Genomic DNA, 17,896 nt, shown 5'->3' with positions numbered 1-17,896 from the left:
GGCAGAGTTTTCCAAATTTGCTGGCATAACGAGTGCTGTCCTTTAACAGCATCATCTTTAAGGATTTGAAATAGCTCAGCTGGAATTACATCACCTCCTAGCTTTGCTCATAGCAAGGCTTCCTAAGCCCACTTGACTTCACACTCCAGGATGTCTCACTCTAGGTGAGTGACCATACCATTGTGATTATCTGGGTAGGCTTTGGCAAACTTCAGTAAACTGTTTTCCTAATCGGATTGCTGTTTTAATACACTTCTAGAAGAGGAGTAATGATTCCATATTTCCATCATTCAGAATTATATTATACAAATTAAAGTGCACAGTAGTTCAGAAACATAATGGTTAGTCAGTACCTATTAATTTACTGACTCTGAAACTCATTTTCACTCTGCCCCTGGATCCCCTTTTCTCTGATTCTTCTACTTGTACATTGAGAAATGAATAAAGAACTAAGTGTTCGTAAAAAGAGCCATAGGAAAAAAACTCCTTCTGTGGGACCTTAGCCATCCTACCTTCACAGGTGTATCCTTGACTGATTCAGGTCCCAAAGATTCACTTGCGGTGGATGTGGATTGGCCAAGACTGGACTTATCCTGCTTGCGTTTTTGCACTGGAGTTGCTCCTTTTTCCTTGTTTTTCTTTAAAACTGATGCAGTAAAAGAGAACATGGTAAATCCAAAGGAGCTGGTCGAGATACATGAAGCACCTTCGATACTGTTTCCTCTCAGTTCCTGCTGGTGGATCTGGGTATGGTTGTATCTACCTCTACTGCATTAGCCTCACTTGGCCAAAGGTGGCCAAAAGTAGCAACACAGGTACAGATTCTGACTTGAACGCCCTCAGTGGTTTCCTTTCTTGTCCCCTGTACAACAAGCATACTCTTTCTATCCTCTGGACTCATCTATCTCAGCCGAATCCTTTTACAACTCTTGTATTCTTTATCTTCCTCTTAATAAACTAAAATTTCATGATGCTAGTCATGGGTCAATACCTATATAAGATCTATTTGAATTATTGAAACCAAAGAAGGAAAATATAATCTAACTTGTGATGGGACAAAATGGTGATAGTGGATTTCACTTTTTCAAATATGTCTTCTAATCCAGTGGTTTTATAAGAGGTGAGTTCTTCTCATCTCTGAGAGGTAGATTTTTGCTTAAGTACTGTTTCATATTTATTTCTAGAAAGTATAAAAATGATGAAGTAAATGTGATAATAGAGCATGCATATTAACTGATTTAAATATTTCAAAAACCTACATGTTCTAATTTTGTTTCATCATTGTCTAAACTTTCTAATGCATGGAAGCCTCAGACTTTCTCATCAACTTCTACTATTTTCTTTGCTCACACCCCCAGAATACACCCTTTAAAACACATCAGATTTCTTTGGAGGAAACACGTCCTCTAAGTTGTTAATTTTTGGCATCTAAAATTCTACCACTGTCATGGCTACTCAGTCCCAAGTTGGGAAAGAGAGGTCTAAACTTTGACCAATTCAAGGTCAAAGTTGAGGTCAGTGAGAGAGAGTGAGAAATAAGAATTCTTCCAGTTACCTTTTAACTTCTCATTTCTAAGAGTTTTGGCAAGGTCTTTAATTTCATCTATTTCTTTGACCAACTCTATTAGCTTGTTAACACAGGCAGGTCCTGGGAACTTCACTTCCATCAAGTTAGCAATTTTAACTCTGTCGTATTCATCTTGCATTTTGCTATTCAGTTTTAAATCCTCAGCCAGTAAAGACTTAATCATGTTAAAACATTTATCATTGATGTGCTGAAATCCTTTTAGCAGGATAATTTTCTTGTAGTCATTCCCCATCTGTCAAGTTAGGGATGTGCCTACAAGAGAAAAATAACATACAGTGTTACACCTTTATATAGACCACACACTGGGGTGGGGGGATGGTTTCAGGAAGATCTGAGCACATTACATTTATTGTGCATTTTGTTTCTATTATTATGCTGTGATATATAATGAAATAATTATATAATTCACCATAATGCAGAATCAGTGAGAGACCTGAGCTTGTTTTCCTGCAACTAACAGACTTCCCAGGTGGTGCTAGTGGTAAAGAACTTGCCTACAAATGCAGAAGACATAAGAGACATGGGTTCAGTCTCTGGGTTAGGAAGATCCCTTGGAGGATGGCATGGCAACCCACTCCAGTGCTCTTGCCTGGAGAATCCCATGGACAGAGGAGCCTGGTGGGCTATGGTCTATAGGGCTGTAGAGAGTTGTACACAACTAAAACAACTTAGCACGTTAGTACATAGATAGTCCCATTTGGGAGTGATGAGAAACAGTGACATTCAGAGTCTGCTGCTGATTCTCAGTCTACTCTGTAATCTCATTTTGGTTCCAGCCACTGTAGAAAACTCTGCTCCACAAAGATAGGATGTTGGAAATGGAAGCAGGCTTTTCAATGCTTTTGAGGCAATCTCCAGATATCCCACCAGAATGTATGGAGATTTGAAGTTTGGAGAAGGACATGGCAACCCACTTCAGTAGACTCTTCAGTCTGGATTAGGTACCAGGGTGACTCATTAATCCCAACAATAGTGCATCAATATCTTCTGCTATTTCACCAGCTTGTCCAGTTATGATACTAGCTGAGAGAATAACACGTGTCCCCTTTTGAACTGCAGCCTCTCTTAAAAGTTAACAACAAATGTCAGCAGCAGGCAGGATCAACTCTTCACCAGTAATATAGTAAAGGGCTTCTTAGCTTTAGCAATGCGGTTAGCCACTATAGCTTTAGCAATGTGGTTAGCCACTAAGAATGATCTTCTCAGTTCAGACATATTTGATGAAGTGGTGGCCTTCAAGAATTGTTTCTTTTCTTTGTGTAATATATTTTTCTTTTGAAAAAATCCAAAGGCTTGATGTTTAATGCAGGGTACTTTTTATCTCTGTGGCAAGAAAGTTTTAAAGGTTTCATGGCTTTGTTGGATAGTTAGTCACCACATATTATACAAAGCAGGCTTGGAGAATGTGAATTACCTGTGCAATGAGCTTGTAATTTAAGAGGACTTGGTACTTTCCTTTAAATGCAGTTTTCTTTCTGCCTACAATCTTAGAGTCTTCTGCTGTCTCATCATTGGGTCTTTCCAACTTTTCAAAGTGGCTCTCCAGTGACATTTGTATTTCAATCATTTTGGCACGGGTTAACTTATGGACTTACCAAAATTGTGACCAAGACTAGCACACAGTGAGGAAAAGAGACCTGAATGTAGTGGCAAATAAAATAATAGGCAGGCCATATGAGGACTAAAATAAGTGTTGAATTCAGACTTAAAGCCGGCCATCAGGTGCAGCTGTAAACTTAAACGACATCAACTCACTTGCCACTAAAATCCTGCCACCAGATGCAGCTTGCCATTTGCCATTCACTAAAAGGGTTTTGATATGTCTGCAAGCAAATGCTTTATTATGTTCTCTGTGCAGTCAAACCTCTCTGCTGAAGACAGTCTGCATTTGCAGCCGCTCTGCAGCACTAGCGTCACCATCTCAGCTCCACCTCAGATCATCAGGCGTTAGATTCTCATGAGGAAAACACAACCTGGATCCCTCACAAACAGAATTCACAGGAGGGTTTGTGCTCCTAGAGCTTACAGCTCTGGTGACCAGAAGGGATGAACTGGAGGGGCAAATAGGGTATGTTCAACAAAAGGTTATTTCTCTAAGGTCAGGAAATGTAACAAATGTAGCAAATACATGGAAATAAAGGAGGAAGTTAGACAAAATGAGGCTACAGAAGGATATGTTTCAAATGATGAAAGGAGCTAAAACTTCAGAAGAAGTAAGTGAAATGGAGATAAGCAATCTACCCAATAAATAGCTCATAAAGATGACAGCAAAGATGCTCAAAAAAAAAAAAAAAAAAAACTCGGGAGAAGACGGAATGTACAGAGTGAGAAATTAGAAGTTTTTAACAAAAAATTAGAAAATATAAAGAACAATCAAAGAGAGGATGAAGAGTGAAATAATTGAAATGAAAAATACAGCAGAAGGAGTCAATGGTACATCAAATGATACAGTGGAAAAGACCATTGAGCTGGAAGACAGAATAATGGAAATCACTGAAGCTGAACAGAATAAAAAAAGAAAAAAATTGAGGACAGTTTAAGAGAACTCTGGAAGAATATCAAGCATGTTATCATTCATCATATCATTATAGTGGGTCCCAGGAGGAGAATAGAGAGAAAGGGGGGCAAAGAATGTATTTAAAGATATAATAGCTAAATAGCTAAAAACTTCCCTAACTCCAGTAAGGAAACAGACATCTGGGTCCAGGAAGCATATGGAGTCCCCAAAAGAGTAAACCCAAAGGGGACCACACTAAGATACATTGTAATTAAGTTGGCAAAGATTAAAGGTAAGGAGAAAATATTAAAATCAGCAAGGTTAAAACAACATATATAAAAGGGAATTCCCTTAAGGCTGAATTGTCCACAGAAACTCTGCAGATGGGAAGAGAGGGGCATGATATGTTTAGAATGATGAGAAAAAAAAAATCTATAACCAAGAATACTCTAGCTGGCAAAGCATTTATTCAGATTTCACGGAAACATTAAAAGTTTCATAGGCAAGCAGAAGATAAAAGAGTTCAGCACCAGCAAACCAGCTTTAAAACAAATGCTAAAGGGACTTTCCCAAGTAAAAATAAAAGAAACATGAAACATAAAAGGAAAAATCTTATTAGTAAAGGTAAATATACAGCAAAGGTAACATATCAAGCTAGTAGGAAGGTTAAGAGGTAAAAGTTGTCAAATCATCTATATATGCAATAAGATGTTAAAGGATATACGAAACAAAAAGTTGTGAAATATGATGTCAAAATTTTAAACATGGCAGTGGGGAGGAAATGCTATGTTGTTAAAATGTATTTAAACTTAGATCAGTAACTTATAATAATCATATATATATGAACTAGACAAAGATATCCACTCTCCCCATTTTTATTTAACATATTATTAGAAGTCCTAGTCACAACAATCAAACAAGAAACAAAGAAATAAAAGGAATTCAAATTGCAAAGGAAAATTTAAAATTGTCACTGCTTGCAGATGAGATAAAGACACTACAAAAAAACCTACTAAAACTCATCAATAAATTCACTTAAGTTGAAGGATACAAAATTAATATACAGGAGGAAATTTCAAGATGGTGGAGGAGCAAGATGGAGAGATCACCTTCCTCCCCACATTTACATTAAAAAAAAATACATCTACATATGGAACAACTCTTGCAGAAGACTTTTGGACACTGGCAGAAGACCCCAGACTTCCAAAAAGGCAAGCTTACCTCCACAGAATGAGGGAGGAGAGAAGCTATAGAAAAATGAAGAGACAAAGGACTTGGGACAGGGACCTGTGCCTTGGGGAGGAAGCCAAGAAGGACGAGAAGTTTCTGCATACTCGGAAACCCCTTCATGGGCAGGGATGGGCAGAGCTTCAGAGCCTCAGAGAGTAACACACCAACAGGTCCTCAGTAGGTAGAATGGAGATGATTCACCACAGAGATCATTGCTGATCAGCACTTTCCAGTCGAGACTGTTTGCACGCTCACTGCAGTGAGTGGGAGCTGGGTGCTGAAGCTCACGTTTTGGGGGTTGGACCCTAGGGAGACGACTGGGGTTGAGTTGCTGTGAAGATACTCTGAGGGGGCGAGTATGTCAGCTTAGGGAGTCCAGAGAAAAGCCTGGGCCTGCCACAGAGGCAACAGACTCTCTAACTTTGCATGCTGGCAGATCGAGGACATCGCCTTTGTCAGTGCCATAAGTGGCATGAGTCAAGGCTATGGATTGCAACCTGAGGTAGATATCCCAAAGCCGGAGTAAGTGCCAGAGGTGAGACTACACATAACTGCATTTGTGATTCCAGAGGGGGAACACGGGCCGCTTGGCCACCACCAGGGCCAGGGTAGGTGCCAGAGGCAGAGGACAGGAGGCCACTGCAGTTTCAGCCTCAGGGCTCACAGCTTCCTCCAAGCTGCGTTCAGGTACAAATCACTGCTCACACCCTCCTGGGAATCTGTGCAACTTGGCCCTGCTGAGGGACCCAAGATCTGGGACCAATTCCCCTGGGGAAACACATGACCCACCTCAGACTGTGGCCACTTGCTGCAGATCTCAGCCACAGTGGGCACTTCCCACATACCATGCTGTGTCTGACATACCTCTCCCTCTTCCCAGTCCAACTGAGTAAGTGAGCCTTAATAAGCTGCTACTTTTGCCCCGTTGTGTCTGGGGAGGGAACAGACACCAGGGTCTCAGTCACATCTGACTTTACAACCCCTTGGACTGCAGCACACCAGGCCTCCCTGTCCGTCACCAACTCCCAGAGTTTACTCAAACTCATTTCCATTGAGTCGGTGATGTAATCCAATCACCTTATCCTCGGTCATCCCTTTTTCCTCCTACCTTCAATCTTTCCCAGCATCAGGGTCTTTCCAAATGAGTCAGTTCTTTGCATCAGGTGGCCAAAGTATTGAAGTTTCAGCTTCAACATCAGTCCTTCCAACGAATATTCAAGACTCATTTCCTTTAGTACTGCCTGGTTGGATATCCTTGCAGTCCAAGGAACTCTCAAAAGTCTTCTCAACACCACAGTTCAAAAGCTTCAATTCTTTGGTGCTCAGCTTTCTTTATAGTCCAACTCTCATATCCACACATGACCACTGGAGAAACCATAGCCTTGACTAGATGGAGGTTTTTTGGCAAAGTAATGTCTCTGCTTTTTAATATGCTATCTAGGTGGGTCATAACATTTTCCAAGGAGTAAGCATCTTTTAATTTCATGGTTGCAATCACCATCTGCAGTGATTTTGGAGCCCAGAAAAATAAAGTCTGACACTGTTTCCACTGTTTCCCCACATATTTGCCATGAAGTGATGGAACTGGATCCCATGATCTTAGTTTCCTGAATGTTGAGCTTTAAGCCAACTTTTTCACTCTCCTCTTTCACTTTCATCAAGAGGCTTTTTAGTTCTTCTTCACTTTCTGCCATAAGGGTGATGTCATCTGCATATCTGAAGTTATTGGTATTTCTCCTGGCAATCTTGATTCCAGCTTGTGCTTCATCCAGCCCAACATTTCTCATGATGCACTGTGCATAAAAGTTAAATAAGCAGGGTGACAATATACAGCCTTGACATACTCCTTTTCCTATTTGGAACCAGTCTGTTGTTTCATGTCCAGTTCTGACTGTTGCTTCCTCACCTGCATACAGGTTTCTCAAGAGGCAGGTCACGTGGTCTGGTATTCCCATCTCTTTCAGAATTTTACACAATTTGTGGTGATCTACACAGTCAAAGGCATAGTCAACAAAGCAGAAAGAGATGTTTTTCTGAAACTCTCTTGCTTTCTTGATGATCCAGAATATGTTGGAAATTTGATCTCTGATTCCTCTGCTTTTTCTAAAACCAGCTTGAACATCTGGAATTTCATGGTTCATGTATTGTTGAAGCCTGGCTAGGAGAATTTTGAGCATCACTTTACTAGTGTGTGAGATGAGTACAATTGTGCAACAGTTTGAACATTCTTTGACATTCCCTTTCTTTGGGATTGGAATGAAAACTGACCTTTTCCAGTCCTGGGGCCACTGCTGCGTTTTCCATATTTGCTGGCATATTGAGTGAAGCACTTTCACAGCATCATCTTTCAGGATTTGAAATAGCTCAACTGGAATTCCATCACCTCCACTAGCTTTGTTTGTAGTGATGGTTCCTAAGGCCCACTTGACTTCACATTCCAGGATGTCTGGTTCTAGGTAAATGATCACACCATTGTGATTATCTGGGTCATGAAGATCTTTATTGCACGGTTCTTCTGTGTATTCCTGCCACCTCTTCTTAATACCTTCTGCTTCTGTTAGGTCCATACCATTTCTGTTCTTTATTGAGCCCATTTTTGCATGAAATGTTCCCTTAGTATCTCTTAAATTTCTTGAAGAGATCTCTAGTCTTTCCCATTATGTTGTTTTCCTCTATTTCTTTGCACTGATCGCTGAAGAAGGCTTTCTTACCTCTCCTGGCTATTCTTTGGAACTCTGCATTCAGATGGGAATATCTTTCCTTTTCTCCTTTGCTGTTTGCTTCGCTTCTTTACACAGCTATTTGTAAGGCCTCCTCAGACAACCATTTTGATTGTTTGCATTTCTTTTTCTTGCAGATGGTCTTGATCCCTGTCTCCTGTACAATGTCACTAACCTCCATCCACAGTTCATCAGGCACTCTGTCTATCAGATCTAGTCCCTTAAATCTAGATTTAAGAGGACAGGGCCAAAACCAAAGCTGAGCACCAGAGGTTGTGTGACCAAGGAAGAGGAAGGGAAATTATGCCTGTAGCCACAGGTGCAGTGGATTAAGTATCCACAATTAGCTGGAGACTGTGGACTTTGGGGGCAATTATGGGATTTGGAAGCAAGTACAAGATGGAATTAGGCCAGATGTGAGTCTGAACTGACTCCACAGTGCCCACAGCATGTCCAGAGACCACCTCCCTAGAAATATTGGAGGACTTCCTGAGTAGGCAGATTGGCTGATGCTCACCGTGTGGTGAGGACAACAGAAGACTGAGGAGGACATTATTACTATACCTTTTTTTTTTTTTCTTTTTTCTTCTATCTCTTTCTGTGCTGTGTAACTTGTGGAGTCTTGGGTCTATAGTAAGGGTTTGGGACTGAACCCCTGAGGTGGAAGACCAGAGTATAGGACATTGGATCACCAGAGAACTTCTGACCCCATGGAATATTAATCAGTGAGAAGTCTCTTAAAGGTCTCCATTTCAGCCCTAAGACCAAGCCCCACCCAAAGGCTAGCAAGTTCAGCGTCAGATGCCTCATACCAAATCATCAGTTAAACAAGAATACAACATCGCCCATTAGCAGCAGGCTGCCCAAGGCCATGCCAAACCAAACAACCCAAAAAAAACAAACCACTGAACGTGGCACTGCCCTCCAGAGAGACGAGACCCAGCTGCACTCACCAGGACAGACACCAATCTCCCCAAGAGGAAACTCTCTCAAGGCACAGAGACATCCCCACCCACTGGGGCAGACTTCACAAACAAGAGGAACATGACCTTGCAACCAGCAGAAAGGAGAGGGCAAATACAATAAATCAAACAAGTTGAAGAAAGAGAGAAACATGCAGCAGATGAGGGAATATTGTAAAAACCCATAAGACCAAATGAATAAAGAAACAGGCAATCTACCTAAAAAAGAATTCAGAGTAATGGTAGTAAAGATAATCCAAAATCTTCCAAATAAAATGGAGGCACAGATAAATAGAAGAGGCACAGATTGAGAAGATACAAAAAATGCTTAACAAGGATCTCGAAGAAATAACGAATAGACAATCAGCAATGAGCTACACAATAACTGATATTAAAAATGCACTCAAGGGAACCAAAAAAATAACCAAGATAGAAGAACAGATAAGTGAACTGGAAGATAGAATGGTGGCAATAACTGAAGTCGAGCAGAATAAAGAAAAAAGAAATGAGGACAGCCTCATAAACCTCTGGGACAACATTAGCCACACTGACATTTGAATTACAGGGGTCCTAGAAGAAGAGAACATGAAAAAGAAAGAGTATGAAAAAAATATTTGAGTTTATGGTTGAAAACTTCCCAAACACAGGAAAGTAAATAGCCGCCCAAGTCCAGGAAGCCCAGAATCCCATACACGATAAATACAAAGAGAAGCACATCAAGATATGTATTAATCAAACTAACAAAAATTAAACACAAAGAAAAAATATTAAAAGTAGCAAAGGAAAAGCAACAAATAACATATATGGGGATTTCCATAAGGCTACCAGCTGATCTTTCAACAGAAACTCTACAGGCCAGAAGGGAGTGGCAGGATATTCTTAAAATGATGAAAGGAAAAATATCAATGATCAAGATTACTCTACCCAGCAAAGCTATCATTCAGATTTGATGGAGAAATCAAAAGTTTTACAGATAAGCAAAGTTAAGACAACTCAGAACCACTAAATCAGCTTTACAATAGATGCTAAAGGAACTTCTCTAGACAAGGAACACAAGAGAAAGAAAAGACCTACAAAAACAAAGTAAAAAAATAAAAAAACTAAAGTAAATGATGGTAGTAGGATCATACATATCAATAATTAGTGTAAATGTAAATGAACCAATTGCTCCAACCAAACTGGTTGAACTGATACAAAAACAAGGTTCCTATATATACCAAGAGACCCACTTCAAACCTAGGGACACATACAGACTGAAAGTGAGGGATGGAAAACAGTATTCTATGAAAATGGAAAAAGTGGGGGTGGCAATACTCATATCAGATAAAAATAGACTTTAACATAAAGATCATTACAAGAGACAGGAAGGACACTACATTATGATCAAGGGATCAATCTGAGAAGAAAATATAATAAATATATACACATACAACATAGGAGCACCTCAGTATATAAGGGAAATGCTAATAACTACAAAATGGGAAATTGACAGTAACACAGTAATATCAGGGGACTTTTAACACTCTACTCACCAACAGACAGATCATCCAGGCAGAAAATTTATAGAGAGATACAAGCTTTAAATGATACACTGGACCCTAATAGATAGCTATAAGACATTTCATCCAAAAACATTAGTTTTCACTTTTTTTCTCAAGTGCACACAGAACATTGTCCAGGATAGATAATACCTCAGGTCACAAATCAAGCCTTGATAAATTAAAAAAAAATAAAACTGCATTGAGCATTTTTTCTGACCACAACGCCATAAGATTAGATATCAACTACAAGGGGTTAAAAAAAAAAAAAAACTGCAAACAACACAAACACATAGAGACTAAACAAAATGCTTCTGAACAACCAAGAGGTCACTGGGAAATCAAAGGGGAAATAAAAAATACCTAGAAACAAATAATGAGGAAAACTTTATAACTCAAAACCTATGGGATGCAACAAAAGCAGTGCTAAGAGGGAAGCTTACAACAATACAAGCCTACAAAAAACAAGAAAAACATTAAATAAACAACTTAACCATACACTTAAATCAACTAGGAAAAGAAGAACAAAAAAATCCAAAGTTAGTAGAAGGAAATAAATCATAAAGCTCAGAGCAGAAATAAATGAAAAGGAAATGAGGGAGACAATAGCAGAGATCAACAAAAACTAAAAGCTAGTCCTTTGAAAAGATTTAAAAAAATTGACAAACCACTAGCCTGACTCATCAAGACAATAAGGGAGAAGGCTCAAATCAGTAAAATTAAAAATGAAAAAGTGGAAGTTGCAACAGACAATGCAGACATGCAAAGGATCATAAGAAACTGCTATAAGCAACTATACACCAATAAAATGGACAACCTGACAGAAATGGACAAATTCTTTGAAAAGTAAAACCTTCCAGATTGAACCAGGAAGAAATAGAAAATATTAACAGACCCATGAGCACTGAAATTGAAACCATGATCAAAAATCTTTCAATAAACTAAAGCCCAGGGACAGATGGCTTTATAAGTAAGTTCTACCAAGCACCTAGAGAAGAGCTAATATGTAACCCGCTCAAACTCTACCAGAAAATTGCAAAGGAAGGAAACATCCCACTCATTCTACAAGGTTACCATTACTCTGACACAAAAACAAGACAAAGATACCACCAAAAAAGAAAATTATAGGCCAATATCAGTGATGAACAGAGATGCAAATATCCCCAACAAAATTCTAGCAAAGAGAATCCAAAAAGACATTAAAAGGATCATACAACATGATTAAGTGGGGTTTATCCCAGGGATGCAAGGATTCTTCAATATACACAAATCAATGTGATGCATCATATTAACAAACTGAAAGTTAAAAACCATATGATCATCTCAATAGATGTAGAGAAAGCTTTTCAACAAAATTCAATATCCATTTATGATAAAAGCTCTCCAGAAAGTAGGCATAGAAGGAACCTATCCCAACATAATAAAGGCCGTATATGACAAACCCACAGCAAATATTATTCTCGATGGTGAAAAACTAAAATTATTTCCTCTAAGATCAGGACAAGACAAGGATACCCCCTCTCACAACCATTATTCAACATAGTTTTGGAAGTCTTAGCCACGGTAATGAGAGAAGAAAAAGAAATAAAAAGAATCCAGATTGGAAAAGGAATAAAACTCTCATTGTTGCAGAAGACATGATACGATACATGCAAGTGTGTGTGCTAAGTCGTTTTAGTTGAATCCAACTCTTAAGTGACCCTGTGAACTGTAGCCCACGTGGCTTCTCTGCCCATGGGATTTTCCAGCCAAGAATATTGAAGTAGGTTGTCATGCCTTTCCACAGGGGATCTTCCCAACCCAGGGATTGAATCTGTGTCTCTTACATCTCCTGCATTGGCAAGCAGACTCTTTACCACTAGGACCACATGGGAAGCCTGATGCTATACATAGGAAACTCTAAAGATGCCACCAGAAAGCTACTAGAGCTAATCAATGAATATAGTAAAATTGCAGGATATAAAATTAACACACAGAAATCCCTTGCATTCCTATATACTAACCAAAAAAAAAAAAAAAAAATCAGAAAGAGAAATGAAGGAAACAATTCCATTCACCTTTACAACAAAAAGGATAAAATACAATAGGAATGAACCACCTAAAGAGACAAAAGACCTGTATGCAGAAAACTATAACACACTGATGAAAGAAATCAAAGATGACACAAACAGATGAATATTCTTAAACTGGAAGAATCAATGTTGTGAAAATGACTATACTACCCAAAGCAATCTACAGATTCAATGCAATCCCTATCAAACTACCAAAGGTATTTTTCACAGAATAGAACAAAAAACTTGTTGAAACTAGAACACCTTTTAACACCATTTGTTGTTATTTTTTAGTCGCTAAGTCATGTCTGACTTTTTGTGACCCCCATGAAAAGCAGCACACCAGGATTCCCTGTCTTTCACTATCTCCCAGAATTTGCTCAAGCTCCAACTCTGCATCTGAGTCAGTTGTAGTGAGATGGATGAACCTAGAGCCTATTATACAGAGTGAAGTAAGTTAGAAAGAGAAAAACAAATATCATATGTTAATGCATATATGTGGAATCTAGAAAGATGGTACCAATCACTTTTGTACCCAAGGCAACATACAGATCCAGTGCAATCCCGATCAAATTACCAATGGCATTTTTCACAGAACAAAAAATTCAAAAACTTGTATGGAAGCACAAGAGGCCTCAAATAGCCAGAACAATTTAAAGAAAGAAGAACAATCCTGGAGGTACAACACTCCCTGATATGAAAGTATACTATAAAGCTACACTAATCAAAACAGTAGAGTGATGGAACAAAGACATATACCTAGATCAATGGAATAAAACAGATTCCAGAAATGAATCCACACTTTAAGGGTAATTAATCTGATAAAAGTGGCAAGAATTACAATGCATAAAAGACAGTCTCAACAAGTGGTGTTGAGAAAAGTGGACAGCTATGTGAAAAAAATCAAACAGGTCTACTTTCTGACACCATGTACACAAATAAATTCAAAATGAATTAAAGACTTAAATGGAAGACTTAAAAGCATAAAACTTCTAGAAGAAAACTAGCACCATACTCCTTGACAGCAGTCTTCACTATAGTTTTTTGGATGTATCTTTTCAGGTTAGGGAAACAAAAATTAAAATAAAAAGATAGGATTTCATCAAACTCAAAATCTTTTGCACAGCAAAGGGAACTATCAACAAAACCACAAGGCCACCTACTGAATGGGAGACTTTATTTGTAAATGATATATCTGATAATGGGTTGATATCCAAAATATACAAATAATTCATACAACTCAACATCAAACAAGCAAGCAACACAGTTGAAAAATCAGTAGAGGGACTGAAGGAATATCTTTCTGAGGAAAACATACAGATGGCCAACAGGCTCATGAAAAGTTGTTTAACATTACTAATCACCAGGGAAATGCAGTCAAAATTACAGTGAGATATCATCTCACATCTGTCAGAATAATTATTATGTCAAACAGTGACAAATAACAAGTCTTCATGAGGATGCAGAGAACCCTTGTGCACTGTTGGTGGGAATGTAAGTTGGTGTACCCACTATGGAAAAAAACATGGAGATTTGCAAAAAATAAAGAATAAAACTACCATATGGCCCAGAAATACCACTCCTGAGTGCCTACCCAAACAAAATAAAAATAGTATTAGAAAACATACACACACCCCAATGTTCATGGCAGAACTATTTGCAATAACCAAAATACAGAAACAACCTAAATGCCCATCAGTGGATGAATAGGTAAAGAAGACATGGCAAATACATGTGATGGGTTATTACTCAGTCATTAAAAAAATGCAATCTTGCTATGTACAACAACATGGATGGACCTAGAGGATATTATTCTAAGTGAAATAAGCCAGACAGAAAGAGACAAATAAAAAAATTGAAAAAAAGAAAGAAAAAGACAAATATTTTATGATTTCGTGTGATGTACAATTTAAAAAAATCAAATGAACAAATATATCAAAAACAAACAATTATAGGTACAGAGAACAAATAGGTATTCTCCAGAGGCAGGGTATAGCAGAAGCAAAGAAATAAGTGAGGGAGATTAACATGTGTAAACTTCCAGTTGCAAAATAAATGAGTCATGTGTAGAGAATGTACATAATGTAGTAAAATGTACAGTGTAGGGAATATAATCAATAAGAACGTAACATGGTGACAAGTATGTATGGTGACAATCATAGCTAGACTTCTGGTGATTGATTTGAAATGTATAGAAATATCATTTAGAAAGATGGTACTGATGATCCTACGTGTGGGGCAGCAACGGAGACACAGATGTAAAGAGCAAATTTTGGACTCAGTGGGAGAAGGTGAGGTTGGGATGATTTGAGAGAATAGCACTGAAACATGGATATTATCATATGTAAAATAGATGGCCAGTGCAAGTTTGATGCATGAAGCAGGGCATCCAATGCTCTGGGACAACCCAGAGGGACAGGGTGAGGAGGGAAGTGGGAGTGGGGTTCAGGATGGGGGGGACACATGTATACTTGTGGCCGATTCAGGTTGATGTATGGCAAAAGACATCACAATATTGTAAAGTAATTATTCTCCAATTAAAATAAATAAATTTAAAATAAAAAAAGAAATATCAAATCACTGTGTCATGTTATAGCAACAAACACAATTTCTTAGGTCAGTTATACTGCAAAAATAGGCAAACTCATAGCAAAAGATGGTAAACCAGTAATCAGGGTGTGGTGGGGGGAAGGGGAATGGAATGAAGGTGGGCGAAAGCTACAAACTTCCAAAGCTATAGGATAAATAAGTACTAGGGATGTAATGTATAACATGATAAATATAGTTACGACTGTTGCATGTTATATGTGAAAGTTATTGTGAGAGTAAACTGAGTTCTCATCACAAGAAAAAACAAATTTTTGTACATCTTTGATTTTGCACCTATAAGAGATGACGGATGCTCATTAAAGTTATCGTGCGTATTACTTCATGGTGGTGTATGTCAATTCTGGCTCAAAAAAACTGGAAGAAAAATAATAAAATGCAGACTTTAGCCCCTTCACCCCAAATAATAAATTAGATTCATTAATTATATAGCATTTTCTGAATTTTCCAGATTGGAATTTCACAACATATCTAGTCCCAGGGGTATCAGACAAAGTATTGCTAATCTGCCTTGAGGGAAAAATAATTTTTAGAGTAGGATTTTTAATCTAGTCAAAATGATACTTAAATATGAGGACTTCAATAACTATTTTCCTGTATTCAAGCCTTAGTAGTTTTGACAGATGGAGCACATGGAGACATCTATTGGAAGTAACTAGTCAATAAAAGGGTAATATGTAAGGAAGATGGAGCTTCCCAGGGAGCTCAATGGTAAAGGATCTGCCTGCCAATGCAGGAGATGCAAGAGACACAGGTTTGGTTCCTGGATCAGACAGATTCCCTGGAGAAGGGGACAACTACCCAATCCAGTATACTTGCCTGTAAAATTCCATGGACAGAGGAGCCTAGTGGATGCTAGTCCATGGGATCACAAAAAGTCATGACTGAGCAACTGAGCATACACACCACATATAAGGAAGTCAAGAAAAACTGTAAGCTGAAAGGTAAATAAAAGTGAAAACTTAACCTGATTAGGTGTGTCTATGTCTTAAAATTAATAAAGTCTGAAGAAAAAAGAAGGAGGAAGTATATCAACATGGTGGAGGGAGGGAGGAAAGACAAAGAATGTGATAGAACACTAACATATTTGTCTTAAATGTTAAGTAAGATAGATAGGGGTATGAGTAAAAAGCAAAACCAAAATCACTAACTCCTCCCCCTCAAAAAAAGATCAAAAAAGGAGAATATAGAAGTATCATAAATTGAAATGAATAGAAGAAACAAGACAATATATGTTAACTGTCAGCATAGACACAAAGAATTTAACTGGTTAAACTCAAGTGAAAACTTGGTCAACTTGGATTTAGGAAATCTGCCAATGTATTTTTAACAGATCATTCGATGGTGGAAAAATAAAAGAAAAATACTTTATCATAAAATATGTTAAAGAGTACCTAAATATGAAAAGAGTACCTAAAATATGTAAAGAGTACCTAAAAGAAAAGCAGTTTATCTATGTAGTCTAGCTTTAAACAGATCTGAAATAAAAAAGTATCATCAGAGCACAACACAAGGACAAAAGTTACAACTCCTAGGGAGATACAACAGTTTTAATTGTCTATTTACCTACTAAAAGTAAATATAATAGTATGATTAAGATTGTTTATCTAACATACAGAAGATTCTGAAATGAATATTTAAAAAGTCTTATATTCTAGTAAGAAAAAAAATAAAAATCTTATATTCTAGTCAAGCACATATAAAATATTGCATCAGGTCATCCAGAAAGTCTTTAAACAATTCTAAAAGTAGACAATAGAAATCTGCTTGTAATTGCCTCTCCCTGCATCTCTCCTATGCTGTGAAGCCAAAAAAAAAAAAAAGTTACTAATTTTCAGGAAAGCAGAAAGTAACTCTAAAAGTGAGTGAAATAACAACTCTGGCAGCAGGTATAGAATGAAGTCTGAAAGAAAAATTAACTGTCTTAAGGGAGGTAAAGAAGCCATGTTTTGTATAACTGCATTTGTGGAATTGAAACTTCTCTGCTCTGTGGGTGTGTGTTTTCAAATATTAGGATAATATCACACAATATAGTTTTATGTCTGGTTCTATTTTTTACTCAATATTATTTTATGATATTTTATCATGCCCTTATCTGGACTTTTACCCAGGCCCCCACCATAGCCACTAAGTTTCCTGTGCATCTTTTAGGGAAGGAAAGCAAATACTGTCTCTAAATATAACTCATGCCGATAGTTCCCTGGGGAATACATTTTAATATCTTCTATTGTCAAAATGCATCTCCCTTTGTTCAAGCTTCAGTTGTGGTGGAATGAAATGTCTATTATTTGTCTAGGCAGTAAATGTTTAGAATCAAGTTACTGCTATTTTCACTTTTCTGAATACAGTTGATACCAAGCCATTCCCGCCAAATCCTTCCAACCTCCCCTTGTCCTTTTGAGGTTACCAACCAGATACCCAGAGCTCTCAATAAGAATTTCTACTCATCTTACCTCAGTGGAGATGTCTTCCACAGTAGTCCAGATCTTGAGGTTTTCTTTGGAAATATAAGAATCACTGTTTATTTTAAGTAGGATGATAAATCAGTAAAGCTCTCAGAGACTGAACTGCAGAACTGTGTAATCTCCTGAAGGGCAGCGGGAAAAGAAGTATTTTGAAAGATAACAGGGAAAAAGGGAACTGACTAGTCAAAACCCTTGATTTAGTGCTGGCTACCTTGTACTGTACTTTCCCAGAGAGAGG

At 37.9% G+C, this 17,896-nt stretch overlaps 1 protein-coding gene across 1 annotated transcript in view; it reads right to left on the bottom strand.

Annotated features, from left to right (window-relative positions):
- Positions 1 to 17,896, bottom strand: part of LOC122677018 (interferon-activable protein 203-like) — a 40,535-nt gene extending 22,639 nt beyond the window's left edge. Inside the window, exons 1-3 of the mRNA XM_043876721.1 lie at positions 17,647 to 17,896; positions 1,556 to 1,840; positions 513 to 646 (exon numbers count right to left, since the gene is read on the bottom strand). Of these exons, the coding sequence (XP_043732656.1) occupies positions 513 to 646; positions 1,556 to 1,820 (399 nt within the window). The 5' untranslated portion in view covers positions 1,821 to 1,840; positions 17,647 to 17,896. The remainder of the gene's footprint in view (positions 1 to 512; positions 647 to 1,555; positions 1,841 to 17,646) is intronic.

The sequence above is a fragment of the Cervus elaphus genome, chromosome 20 (assembly GCF_910594005.1).
Source record: "Cervus elaphus chromosome 20, mCerEla1.1, whole genome shotgun sequence".
In the NCBI taxonomy this organism is placed as follows: domain Eukaryota; kingdom Metazoa; phylum Chordata; class Mammalia; order Artiodactyla; family Cervidae; genus Cervus; species Cervus elaphus.
Note: the sequence above shows the minus strand (reverse complement) of the source record. Positions and strands in the feature narration are given on the sequence as shown.